Consider the following 12184-nt stretch of genomic DNA (forward strand, 5'->3'; position numbering starts at 1 on the left):
AATGTAACTATTGGTCTATGTTTTTGTTTGTTTGTTCTAGTCCACACACACACACACACACACACACACACACACACACATGCATACAGACACACACCAGAATTGGTTTGGGAATTCTATTTTCTCATCAGCTTCCTGTCTATCCCCTGTCTGCCTGTAGAACCAGTAGGCCCTCTTGGACGGCCCCAGCCCATTAGCGGAACGGGCGAACTTTATTTATAGTGGCTGCCGTGATGTGACTCCTGCTTCATTTACTGCCCTCAGCTGTTTCCTTTACCATAAAAAAAAATGTAGGCATACATTCAGGGGAGGCAGTGGCTGAGTGGTTAGCGTGCCAGCCTCGCATTCGGTGCGTTGTCCATGATGGTTCGAATCCGCCGCTAACCACATGGGATTTTTCAGTCACCGCCGAGTGGCCTAAGACTACCCACTTGCTGTCCTGAAGACCACCTATCAACCCAGACGGTAGAAGAAACTCTGCAGCACAAGTGGAATCAAGAATGAGCTCCAGGGGGCAGCATGAGCCAATAATAATAATGGCACCACTATAAACAATTGCCTGCGCCATGACGGGCTAGGGCCAACCATCAGGCTCATATGGATTAGCCTACCGGCGCTGTAGGCCATATGTAAAAAAATAAAAAAATAAAAAATAAAATAAAAATTTGATTTTGCCTTCACTGGTAGCCTGGTAACATAATTATACTCCCAGGCCTTTCTCTGCCTCTGTGGTGGATAGTGGAGTGTTTCCCATATGGTACTGGTGTGCTGGATATCCCTTCACTGGTAGCCTGGTAACATACACTCCCAGGCCTTTCTCTGCCTCTGTGGTGGATAGTGGAGTGTTTCCCATGTGGTACTGGTGTGCTGGATATCCCTTCACTGGTAGCCTGGTAACATACACTCCTAGGACTTTCTCTGCCTCTATGGTGGATAGTGGAGTGTTTCCCATGTGGTATTGGTGTGCTGGATATCCCTTCACCAATAGCCTGGTAACATACACTCCAAGGCCTTTCTCTGCCTGTATGGTGGATAGTGGAGTGTTTCCCATGTGGTATTGGTGTGCTGTATATCCCTTCACTGGTAGCCTGGTAACATAATTATACTCCCAGGCCTTTCTCTGCCTCTGTGGTAGATAGTGGAGTGTTTCCTATGTAGTATTGGTATGTTGGGTATCCCTTCACTGGTAGCCTGGTAACATACACTCCCAGGTCTTTCTCTGCCTCTGTGGTGGATAGTCGAGTGTTACCCATGTGGTATTGGTGTGCTGGATATCCCTTCACTGGTAGCCTGGTAACATACACTCCCAGGTCTTTCTCTGCCTCTGTGGTGGATAGTGGAGTGTTTCCTATGTGGTATTTGTGTGCTGGAGATCCCTTCACTGGTAGCCTGGTAACATACACTCCCAGGTCTTTATCTGCCTCTGTGGTGGATATTGGCATGTTTCCCATGTGGTATTGGTGTGCTAGATATTCCTTTAGTGGTAGCTTGGTAACATACTCTCCCAGGTCTTTCTCTGCCTCTGTGGTGGATATTGGAGTGTTTCCCATGTGGTATTGGTGTGCTGGATATCCCTTCACTGGTAGCCTGGTAACATACACTCCAAGGTCTTTCTCTGCCTCTGTGGTGGATAGTGAAGTGTGTCCCATGTGGTATCAGTGTGCTGGATATCCCTTCACTGGTAGCCTGGTAACATACACTCCCAGGTCTTTCTCTACTTCTGTGGTGGATATTGGAGTGTTTCCCATGTGGTATTGGTGTGCTGGATATCCCTTCACTGGTAGCCTGGTAACATATAATCCCAGGTCTTTCTCTGCCTCTGTGGTGGATAGTGGAGTGTTTCCTATGTGGTGTTGGTATGTTGGATATCCCTTCACTGGTAGCCTGGTAACATACACTCGCAGGTCTTTCTCTGCCTCTGTGGTGGATATTGGAGTGTTTCCCATGTGGTATTGGTGTGCTGGATATCCCTTCACTGGTAGCCTCATAACACACACTCCCAGGTCTTTCTCTGCCTCTGTGGTGGATATTGGCGTGTTTCCCATGTGGTATTGGTGTGCTGGATATCCCTTCACTGGTAGCCTGGTAACACACACTCCCAGGTCTTTCTCTGCCTCTGTGGTGGATATTGGCGTGTTTCCCATGTGGTATTGGTGTGCTGGATATCCCTTCACTGGTAGCCTGGTAACATACACTCCAAGGTCTTTCTTTGCCTCTGTGGTGGATAGTGAAGTGTTTCCCATGTGGTATCGGTGTGCTGGATATCCCTTCACTGGTAGCCTGGTAACATACACTCCCAGGTCTTTCTCTGCCTCTGTGGTGGAAAGTGGAGTGTTTCCCATGTGGTACTGGTGTGCTGGATATCCCTTCACTGGTAGCCTGGTAACATAATTATACTCCCAGTCCTTTCTCTGCCTCTGTGGTGGATTGTGGAGTGTTTCCCATGTGGTATTAGTGTGCTGGATATCCCTTCACTGGTAGCCTGGTAACATAATCCCAGGTCTTTCTCTGCCTCTGTGGTGGATAGTGGAGTGTTACCCATGTGGTATTGGTGTGCTGGATATCCATTCACTGGTAGCCTGGTAACATACACTCCCAGGTCTTTCTCTGCCTCTGTGGTGGATAGTGGCGTGTTTCCCATATGGTATTGGTGTGCTGGATATTCCTTCAGTGGTAGCCTGGTAACATACACTCCCATGTCTTTCTCTGCCTCTGTGGTGGATAGTGGAGTGTTTCCCATGTGGTATTGGTGTGCTGGATATCCCTTCACTGGTAGCCTGGTAACATACACTCCAAGGTCTTTCTCTGCCTCTGTGGTGGATAGTGAAGTGTGTCCCATGTGGTATCAGTGTGCTGGATATCCCTTCACTGGTAGCCTGGTAACATACACTCCCAGGTCTTTCTCTACTTCTGTGGTGGATATTGGAGTGTTTCCCATGTGGTATTGGTGTGCTGGATATCCCTTCACTGGTAGCCTGGTAACATATAATCCCAGGTCTTTCTCTGCCTCTGTGGTGGATAGTGGAGTGTTTCCCATGTGGTATTGGTATGTTGGATATCCCTTCACTGGTAGCCTGGTAGCTTACACTCCCAGGTCTTTCTCTGCCTCTGTGGTGGATAGTGGAGTGTTTCCCATGTGGTATTGGTGTGCTGGATATCCCTTCATTGGTAGCCTGGTAACATACACTCCCAGGTCTTTCTCTGCCTCTGTGGTGGATAGTGGTGCGTTTCCCATGTGGTATTGGTATGCTGGATATCCCTTCACTGGTAGCCTAGCAACATACACTCCCAGGTCTTTCTCTGCCTCTGTGGTGGATATTGGTGTGTTTCCCATGTGGTATTGGTGTGCTGGATATCCCTTCAGTGGTAGCCTGGTAACATACACTCCCAGGTCTTTCTCTGCCTCTGTGGTGGATAGTGGAGTGTTTCCCATGTGGTATTGGTGTGCTGAATATCCCTTCACTGGTAGCCTGGTAACATACACTCCCAGGTCTTTCTCTGCCTCTGTGGTGGATAGTGGAGTGTTTCCCATGTGGTATTGGTGTGCTGGATATCCCTTCACTGGTAGCCTGGTAACATACACTCCCAGGTCTTTCTCTCCCTCTGTGGTGGATAGTGGAGTGGTTCCCATGTGGTATTGGTGTGCTGGATATCCCTTCAGTGGTAGCCTGGTAACATACACTCCCAGGTCTTTCTCTGCCTCTGTGGTGGATAGTGGAGTGTTTCCCATGTGGTATTGGTGTGCTGGATATCCCTTCACTGGTAGCCTGGTAACATACACTCCCAGGTCTTTCTCTGCCTCTGTGGTGGATAGTGGAGTGTTTCCCATGTGGTATTGGTGTGCTGGATATCCCCTCCCAAGGTGCAGAACTTTACATTTTTTCCTCATTGCATTGTAGCAGCCACTTTTTGTTCCACTCCTAAAGCTTGGTGATGTCTTCTTGTAGGAAATCCACAGTCAAGGGGTTAAAAATAGGCCTTTCTGACAAACTGTTGCAATTTTTATAACACTCTTACTTCCCTTATAAGATTATATTACGTTGTTTGTCTGTCCACAACACAAGTCCTACAGCAATACTTCCTCTCCACAACACAAGTCCTACAGCAATACTTCCTCTCCACAACACAAGTCCTACAGCAATACTTCCTCTCCACAACACAAGTCCTACAGCAATACTTCCTCTCCACAACACAAGTCCTACAGCAATACTTCCACAACACAAGTCCAGCAGCAATGCTTCCTCTCCACAACACAAGTCCTGCAGCACGACGTCCTCTCCACAACACAAGTCCTATAGCAATACTTCCTCCACAACACAAGTCCTACAGCAATACTTCCTCTCCACAACACAAGTCCTGCAGCAATACTTCCTCTCCATAACACAAGTCCTACAGCAATACTTCCTCTCCACAACACAAGTCCTACAGCAATACTTCCTCTCCACAACACAAGTCCTACAGCAATACTTCCTCTCCACAACACAAGTCCTACAGCAATACTTCCTCTCCACAACACAAGTCCTACAACAATACAAGGATCGTAATGTTACGTCTACGTAAAGACGAGAAATAAGCAAACAGTGAGTGCTGGGCTGACGTAACCTTGCCTCGACGTACAGAGATCAAAGTGTGAATTGAAGTTACTTATACAAACATCTCTTAAGTAAGGTTGACAAGTTATATTCCATCAGTTTAAATGACATAATCTTCCCTATACATACAGATCAAGGTAACATATGAAATGAAATGAGGTTACTTATACAAACATCTCGTAGGTAAGGTTGGCGTAACTTATATTGTGGTAGTTTAAATGACATAATCTTCTGTATACGTACAGGTCAAAGTAACATACGACATACGAGTTAATTGAGGTTACGTATACAAACATCTCGTAGGTAAGGTTGGCGTAACTTATATTGTGGTAGTTTAAAGGATGTAATCTTCACTATACATAGAGATCACAGTAACATACGACATATGAAATGAATTGAGGTTACTTATACAAACATACCAGTGAATTGAGGTTACTTATACAAATATCTCAAAGGTAAGGTTGGCGTAACTTATATTTTGCTAGTTTAAAGGATGTAATCTTCCCTATACATACAGAGATCACTGTAACATACAACATATGAAATGAATTGAGGTTACTTAAACAAACATACCAGTGAATTGAGGTTACTTATACAAACATACCAGTGAATTGAGGTTACTTATACAAACATACCAGTGAATTGAGGTTACTTATACAAACATACCAGTGAATTGAGGTTACTTATACAAACATCTCGCAGGTTAAGGTTGACATAACTTATATATCGTTAGTTTAAGAGACGTAATCTTGCCTATACGTACAGAGATCAAAATAACATATCTCGAGGGTAGGGTTCACGTAACTTGTATTTCATTAGTTTAAGGTTACGTATACTTACAATAACGTTGTAAAGAGGGAAAGAATAAAGGAAAGAAAGGTGTGTTGAAAGGTCATCTTATCGCCTACAAACACCTAGAGACAAACATTGGGGTGAGGGAGGGAGGGAAGGGTAGCACACACACACACACACACACACACACACACACACACACACACACACACACACACACAAATGAAATTATAAACACCAACCCACATACCCCAATCAAACACCTCCACACTAAACATCCTTTTTCGACCGTCCATGTTGAGAGAGGAGGAGGAGGCGGAGGAGGAGGAGGAGACGAGAGTAGACGTGGAGCCGCCAGCAATGGAGTTGGCGGCTGTTCCTTCGTCCTTCCCTTCGGCGGCTGCGGCGGGTGACTTCTTGGCCGCTGCCGCCGCCTTGTCCATCTTCTCCTTCCGGTGGATTTGGTACTCAGCGATGAGCCGGCAGGTTAGCATGAAGAACACCTGGGGGGAGGGAGGGGAGGTTAAGGTAGGCTAGGGAAGGGGAGGATAGGTTAAATTAGGAGAGGTTAGGTAAGGCTAGGTGAGGTTAAGGGAGGTTATAAAAGGTTAATGGAGGTCAGGTAAGGTTAGGTTAAGTTAGGGGAGGTCATGTAGTTTTATCTTTTAGAGTTCAAGGGCAATAAAACAAAAAAGGCATAAAAAACACTAGGTCCTGCCCCTGAACAGAGAGAAGGAAAAATGACAACGGGGCATAATTACCAGTGAGGGGGCGAGTCTCTCAAACTTGTCGCCCACCATCCAGTGATTGTACCTGGCGAACAGCATCATGAGGGCCAGGACCAGGTTGGCAAACTGCTTCACACGCTCTGAAAGACACAGAAACTGCTCAGCAAGGACTGTAGGCGGGCATCCTCAACACTTCCCCTCACATCAACTCTTTCCAAAGGCCAAGAAAAGGTATCAATTGCATTCTAATGACGTGAGGTAATCCAGCTTTCCAGACAGAGCAACAGATCAAAAATAGACAAACTATGTAGAGGAAGCATTAGTTTGAGAAGGCTATAAGAAAATCCAGCTTTCCAGACACACAACAGATCAAAAATAGACAAACTATGTAGAGGAAGCATTAGTTTGAGAAGGCTATAAGAAAATCCAGCTTTCCAGACAGAGCAACAGATCAAAAATAGACAAACTATGTAGACATCTTTTCCCAAATTTCAAAATGGCGCACCTTCACCCTGCCTCGGAGTCCCCGCCTGGGGGGGGACCACTCTATATACTATGATCAATAGTTTTAAGCCTGTAAAGAATAACCATTGTATAAAATGGAAATAAAGTTTCTGATTCTGATTCCTCTCCCTTCCCTTCCCTTCCGCTCCTTTATCTTTCTCTCCCTTCCCTTCCCTTTCATTCCATTCCCTTCCCTTCCCTTCCTTGACCTTCCCTTCCCTTCCTTGACCTTCCCTTCCCTTCCTTGACCTTCCCTTCTCTTCCCTTCCCTTTCTCAACCTTCCCTTCCTTTCCTCTCCCTTCCCTTCTGTTCCCTTCCCTCACTCACCTCATCACTGGTTGGTCAAGTTATACACAAGCTCGGAGGAGTGGAAGATGCACTGGTGAGGAGGCTGGAAGACCACGAGGGGCGGCGCCAGGCTCACCATTAGACTGGGGAGGTACACGTGGGTTGCTCTGCGGAGAAAGTGCGCACCAGGTTACCTATTCAATTTGTTTTTCCAGAAGAGAGAGAGAGAGAGAGAGAGAACTATCACTACAAGCTACAGAAACCCAGAGACAGAGACAGACAGAGACCAAATGAGAAGTAGACATAAAACAGCCATTATCAAGACACCTCTCCACCACAAATTGACCTCTCTCTTGGCCACTCTTTACCTTCGTCTATTATGGCAGCGGTGAGTAGCAGGCCTTTTTTTTCTATGCACTTTTTGTTGCCCTTGAGCCATCTCCTTTGTTGTAAAAATAAATAAATAAATAAAAGCTACAGAAATCCAGAGAGCCAGACACAGAGAAAATGAGACAGCAAAAGGAAGAAGAAGAAATGAAAAGGGAAAACTAAGACAAGGAGAGGAAGAGAGAAATGAAAAAGGAAAAGAATGAAAGGAAAACGGTGAAAAAATAAGACATAAGAACAGAAAGAGAACAAAAAATGAGAACGGAGGAAAATGAAACAGGGATAAGTAGAGAAAGAGAAGGAAAGCAATACTACCAAAGAGACAGACACAGAGAAAATGAGAAGTAGATAAAACAACCATTAGCACTAAAAGCTACAGAAATCCAGAGAGAGACAGAGACAGACAAAGACAGACACAGAGACACAAACAGAGACAGACAAAGACATAGACAGACACAGAGAAAATAAAAACAGAAAAAAACAACCATCACGAAAAGCTACAGAAATCCAGAGAGAGACAGACAGACAAAGACACAGAGAGACAGACAGACAGACAGAGAAAATGAGAAGCAAATAAAACATCCAGAGAGACAGAGACACACAGGGAGAGAAAATGAGAGAAAAACAGAGACAGACAAAGACAAAGAGAGACCCAGACAGAGAGAGAGAAAATGAGAAGCAAATAAAACATCCAGAGACACAGACATAGACAGACCCATCAATTAAAAGCCACAACCAGAGATAGAGACAGAGAGACATGCGAACAAAGAAAAAACAGGGTCGCCAACTCACCAATCAGCTCCAGGGACGAGGAGTTCAGGAGACCGTACTCAAGCCTCATAATGATGTCACCGTCTGGGTCCTGCTTGTCCTTCTGCAAACACCACCAACAGCGAGGTAAAAAAAGTCGCCGAGTCAAATCCTGCCACACCACACCACACCACACACCACACCACACCATACCCAGCCACACCACACCATACCCAGCCGCACCACACACCACACCACACCATACCCAGCCACACCACACCACACACCACACCACACCAAACCCAGCCACCCCACACCACACCACACCATACCCAGCCACACCACACACCACACCAAACCCAGCGCCACCACACACCACACCCACCCACACCACACCCCACACCACACCACACCATACCCAGCCACACCACACACCACACCATACCCAGCCCCACCACACCCCACACCACACACACCACACCACACCATACCCACCACACCACACCACACCACACCACACCCAGCCGCACCACACACCACACCACACCATACCACACCCAGCCACACCACACCATACCCAGCCGCACCACACACCACACCATACCCAGCCACACCACAAACCACACCCAGTCACACCACACACCATACACCATACCCAGCCACACCACACCACACCCAGCCACACCACATTACTCTTCCTTTTCCTTCCTTGGGCTTGCCGTCCCTTGCTCTGCCTTCCCTTCCCTTCCCTTCCCGTTCTTGGGCTAGCCTCCCCTTCCCTACTGAAGACTTGCCTTCCGCTTCCACCTCTTCCTCCCCTTCCTCTCCCTCCCATCCCCTTCCCTACCTTGGTCACTATAACTACTGTAGGCAGACACACTTCAGAAGTGGATCTTCATGTGCTTGGCAATGTCATCCCTTGTCTTAAAGAGCTTTCCACAAACATCACACTTGAACTCTCTAAGGCCATAGTGCCTGAAGACATGTCGATTGAGTGCCTGCTTCACACTGAACCTCTTCCCGCACTCTTCACACTCATGACTTTTTACACCAGTGTGTGTAAGGGTGTGTGTATCAAGGTGACTCTTCCGGATGAATTTTTTCCCACATTCCTTACATTCATAGTTCTTCACACCAGTGTGTGTAAGGGTGTGTGTATCAAGGTGACTCTTCAGGATGAATTTTTTCCCACATTCCTTACATTCATAGTTCTTCACACCAGTGTGTGTAAGGGTGTGTCTATCAAGGTGACTCTTCAGGATGAATTTTTTCCCACATTCCTTACATTCATAGTTCTTCACACCAGTGTGTGTAAGGGTGTGTCTATCAAGGTGACTCTTCTGGATGAATTGTTTCCCACATTCCTTACATTCATAGTTCTTCACACCAGTGTGTGTAAGGGTGTGATATCTGAGGCCATGCCATGTGGTTAATTCTTTTCCACACTCCAGACACACAAACTTCCTCTCTCCTTTGTTGCTGGAGTTGCCAGCAGCCAGTTGCTTCATCTGGTGACCACTGACCCTCCTGCCCCCTGCAGCAGTCTGCTCCTGCTTGTCCTGGCCACTCATGCTGCTGTCCAGCCCTGCAGGTGAGGCGGCCCCAACCTTTGCGGAAGCTGAGTGTGTTGTTGTTGTCCTCGTTCTTTCCTTGTTCTCTTTTCCTCCACACACCGGCAGCCTAGGGTCCGTGGTCGTGGTCGAGGGTGGACGTGCCCGTGAGAGCTCTGTAAAAGTGAAGGAATTCTCCAATAGTAATATTGCCAGAAGAATGAATCGTTCGAAGAATAATCCGTCTAGTAAGCAGGCGGGCACAAAAACCAAGGATACTGTTGGATCTGGCAAAACAAGCCTTGCGGCTGGGGGTGGGGATGATCAGCTGACAGGGGCAGACGATAGCGACGCAGATAAACAAACAGACACATGCCCAGTCTGTAAGGTTAAGGTTGGTGAGGAAGACAAGGCTCTAGGCTGTGAACTATGTGAAATGTGGCACCACATAAAGTGTGAGGAGGTCACTGAGGCAGTGTATAATTTCCTGAGCAGCAATCAAGTAAGTAAGATTCACTGGTATTGTACCAAATGCGATATTGTTGCGGGGAAATTGTTCAAACAAGTAACCAACACATCCAAGAGACAGGATAAAGTAGAAAGACGTATGGATGCCCTGGAAACTAAAACCACTGAGGCCTTAGAGGAGATCAAGAGTGATGTCAAGAATCTGAAGGAGGAAATTAGAGATGATATCAGGTCTCAAGTGAACAGTGAGTTCAAATCTAGGATTGATGAAGTCAAGCAGAAAGTTGGGGAGGAAGTCAAGAGTGTGATTAATGAAGCAGTGGAAAGCAAAACAGTTGATATAACAGTTGACACGAGGAACAAAGCAGGGCGGATCCAGAAAATCAATTTTGGGGAGCCTGCTGGTAAAATTTCATAAGTTAGCGACAGCCTCAAACAGTGAAGACCAATGGATAGTGATGGCGGTTCTTTGCTTAAAATCCACAGCTCCCGAGCAATCAACGTATATGTGACAAATGAATTTTTCTTGTATCTATATATGAAGTGCAATCAATATTAAGCTGGCTAGCAATAACAAGAAACAATTCAAATTGCACATCCGACCCGTAAAAAGGCAGATCTGAACAGGTAGAAATCATCACCATACGATCACTCGAAGAAAACTAAATGTTTATTTCGATATGTAAGCAGCAAGGGTGATCATAATACAGGTCATATATAAATTACAAACCTGACCTTTACAAAAAAAAGAGTTAATATGTGAAATTAGACGCAGCTGAAGATAAAAAGGAATTCTTATAGGGCTTCTTTTACATGGGATTGAGGTAACACATTTGCAAAGATTGGCTGATCTAAAGAAATATATTTACAAATTCCCAAGTATTCAACAAGTGCCTCACCAAGCAAAGAGTAGTCGGCGGTTTTTTTCACCGAATTTGCTTATCAATCTCTCGACTGAAATGGGGATATCGTGGTGGACACAGAGGAGGGCAAGCCTGTTCAGGCGCTCTTGGCCGACGGTACTCCTCAGATGCTGGTGCTGGCGTGTGCCTGGGCTTCTTTGATCGTTTGGAAGACCGGAACAGATAATGCCCAGCGCTCCACTTCTACTTTCACGAGTGTCAGGGATTCAATGTCGAGTTCGTAGAGCTTCGCCACTTGAAGCACAACCGCATGCAACATCCGTTTCTGGGCCTTTGAGGAGTTGCTTGAGCTGAAGTGCGACAGGCACTGTGTCGTCACCGAACCGACTCTTCAACTCAGCCAAGATGTGGTCCACGAACGGAATGTACACCGCCCGGCGGTAGTACTCCTCAGCATTCTCGCACGGAACATTTGATCGCTGGGTCTGTCGTCCACAGAGTCGTGGCACAGGGATGGTGTCATGCGATGACCCCACCTCGACCAAAAGCTCTTCCGCTTTCGTGAACACGTCGTGAAAATGATTCTCCGCATCTGCTCTGAACTTGGCAAAAATGGTCTCGATGCCACGGCATCGGCTGACACCAGGTCGCCATCTTTCCTCTGAAGTTTGGCTCGGCTCGAGAGTATGTGCCAATATACACTCCACTACAACCAGTCCAACGAGAAAGCAGGAAACACGTATGGCGATGAGAAGGAGCCCAGCGGTGGCGTCAAGTTCCTCCTCGAGAAAAACAGCGATGACAGGCAGAAATTCAACGAAAACCATCATTCTGTCATGCCTCTCAATCCACCTGGTGGGGCACAGGGAACAAGCGTTTCGCACTTGGCCGAGGTAACCTTGACAACCTCTGTGAAGCGGAGAGCGCACATTCAAAGAATGAACGAAGCTGTACACATGGGTCATGTTGTACACCTGGGTCAGGTTGAACACCTGGGTCAGTGTTGGTCAAGTTGTACACCTGGGTCAGTGTTTGAAGAGCGATCTTCACTTCCTTGACGTCACACGCCTTTGTCAGTACAAGATTCTGTCAGTGGCTAAAGCAGTGGATAGGCTTGGCCAGGGTGTACTTCTTCATGAGTACTGCGGCACACCCTTTGAATGTTCCCACCATGGCACTTACTCCATCGAAACCAAGTCCCCTGCACTTGGCCATGCTCAATCCGAGGTCTTCAACGGTGCGCAAAAGGAGCCAGGCTAAA

The 12184-nt window shown here is 46.7% G+C and overlaps 4 protein-coding genes across 46 annotated transcripts in view; 2 read left to right on the forward strand and 2 right to left on the reverse strand.

Moving 5' to 3' along the window:
- Positions 1-12184, reverse strand: part of LOC126984846 (uncharacterized) — a 262672-nt gene that overhangs the window by 155416 nt on the left and 95072 nt on the right. For 4 of the 43 annotated variants that reach the window (XR_007737986.1, XR_007737967.1, XR_007737982.1 and 1 more), the window contains one exon: positions 6146-6252. The exons of 27 other annotated variants lie outside the window; for them this stretch is intronic. The gene's annotated coding sequence lies outside the window, so the exon portion shown is untranslated. Of the gene's footprint in view, positions 1-5544; positions 5888-6145; positions 6253-6944; positions 7073-8084; positions 8167-8889; positions 9650-12184 lie in introns of those variants that run through there. 12 more of the 43 variants (XR_007737978.1, XR_007737981.1, XR_007737984.1 and 9 more) reach the window with 7 other exon arrangements.
- LOC126984354 (putative protein TPRXL) overlaps positions 1-12184 on the forward strand; it is a 120731-nt gene that overhangs the window by 82756 nt on the left and 25791 nt on the right. The window contains exons 5-6 of the mRNA XM_050837966.1: positions 4752-4871; positions 5209-5270. The gene's annotated coding sequence lies outside the window, so the exon portion shown is untranslated. The remainder of the gene's footprint in view (positions 1-4751; positions 4872-5208; positions 5271-12184) is intronic.
- The window catches only part of LOC126984355 (uncharacterized), a 227601-nt gene that overhangs the window by 65080 nt on the left and 150337 nt on the right, over positions 1-12184 (reverse strand). The window contains exon 5 of the mRNA XM_050837967.1: positions 9566-9768. Within this exon, the coding sequence (XP_050693924.1) occupies positions 9566-9613 (48 nt within the window). The 5' untranslated portion in view covers positions 9614-9768. The remainder of the gene's footprint in view (positions 1-9565; positions 9769-12184) is intronic.
- On the forward strand, positions 1515-4251 carry LOC126984845 (uncharacterized). Its single transcript, XM_050839047.1, has 2 exons — positions 1515-2102; positions 3392-4251. The coding sequence occupies exons 1-2, from the start codon at positions 1549-1551 to the stop codon at positions 3897-3899; spliced, it is 1062 nt and encodes a 353-aa protein (XP_050695004.1). The 5' UTR covers positions 1515-1548; the 3' UTR covers positions 3900-4251.

Source organism: Eriocheir sinensis, chromosome 57, assembly GCF_024679095.1.
Source record: "Eriocheir sinensis breed Jianghai 21 chromosome 57, ASM2467909v1, whole genome shotgun sequence".
NCBI lineage: Eukaryota > Metazoa > Arthropoda > Malacostraca > Decapoda > Varunidae > Eriocheir > Eriocheir sinensis.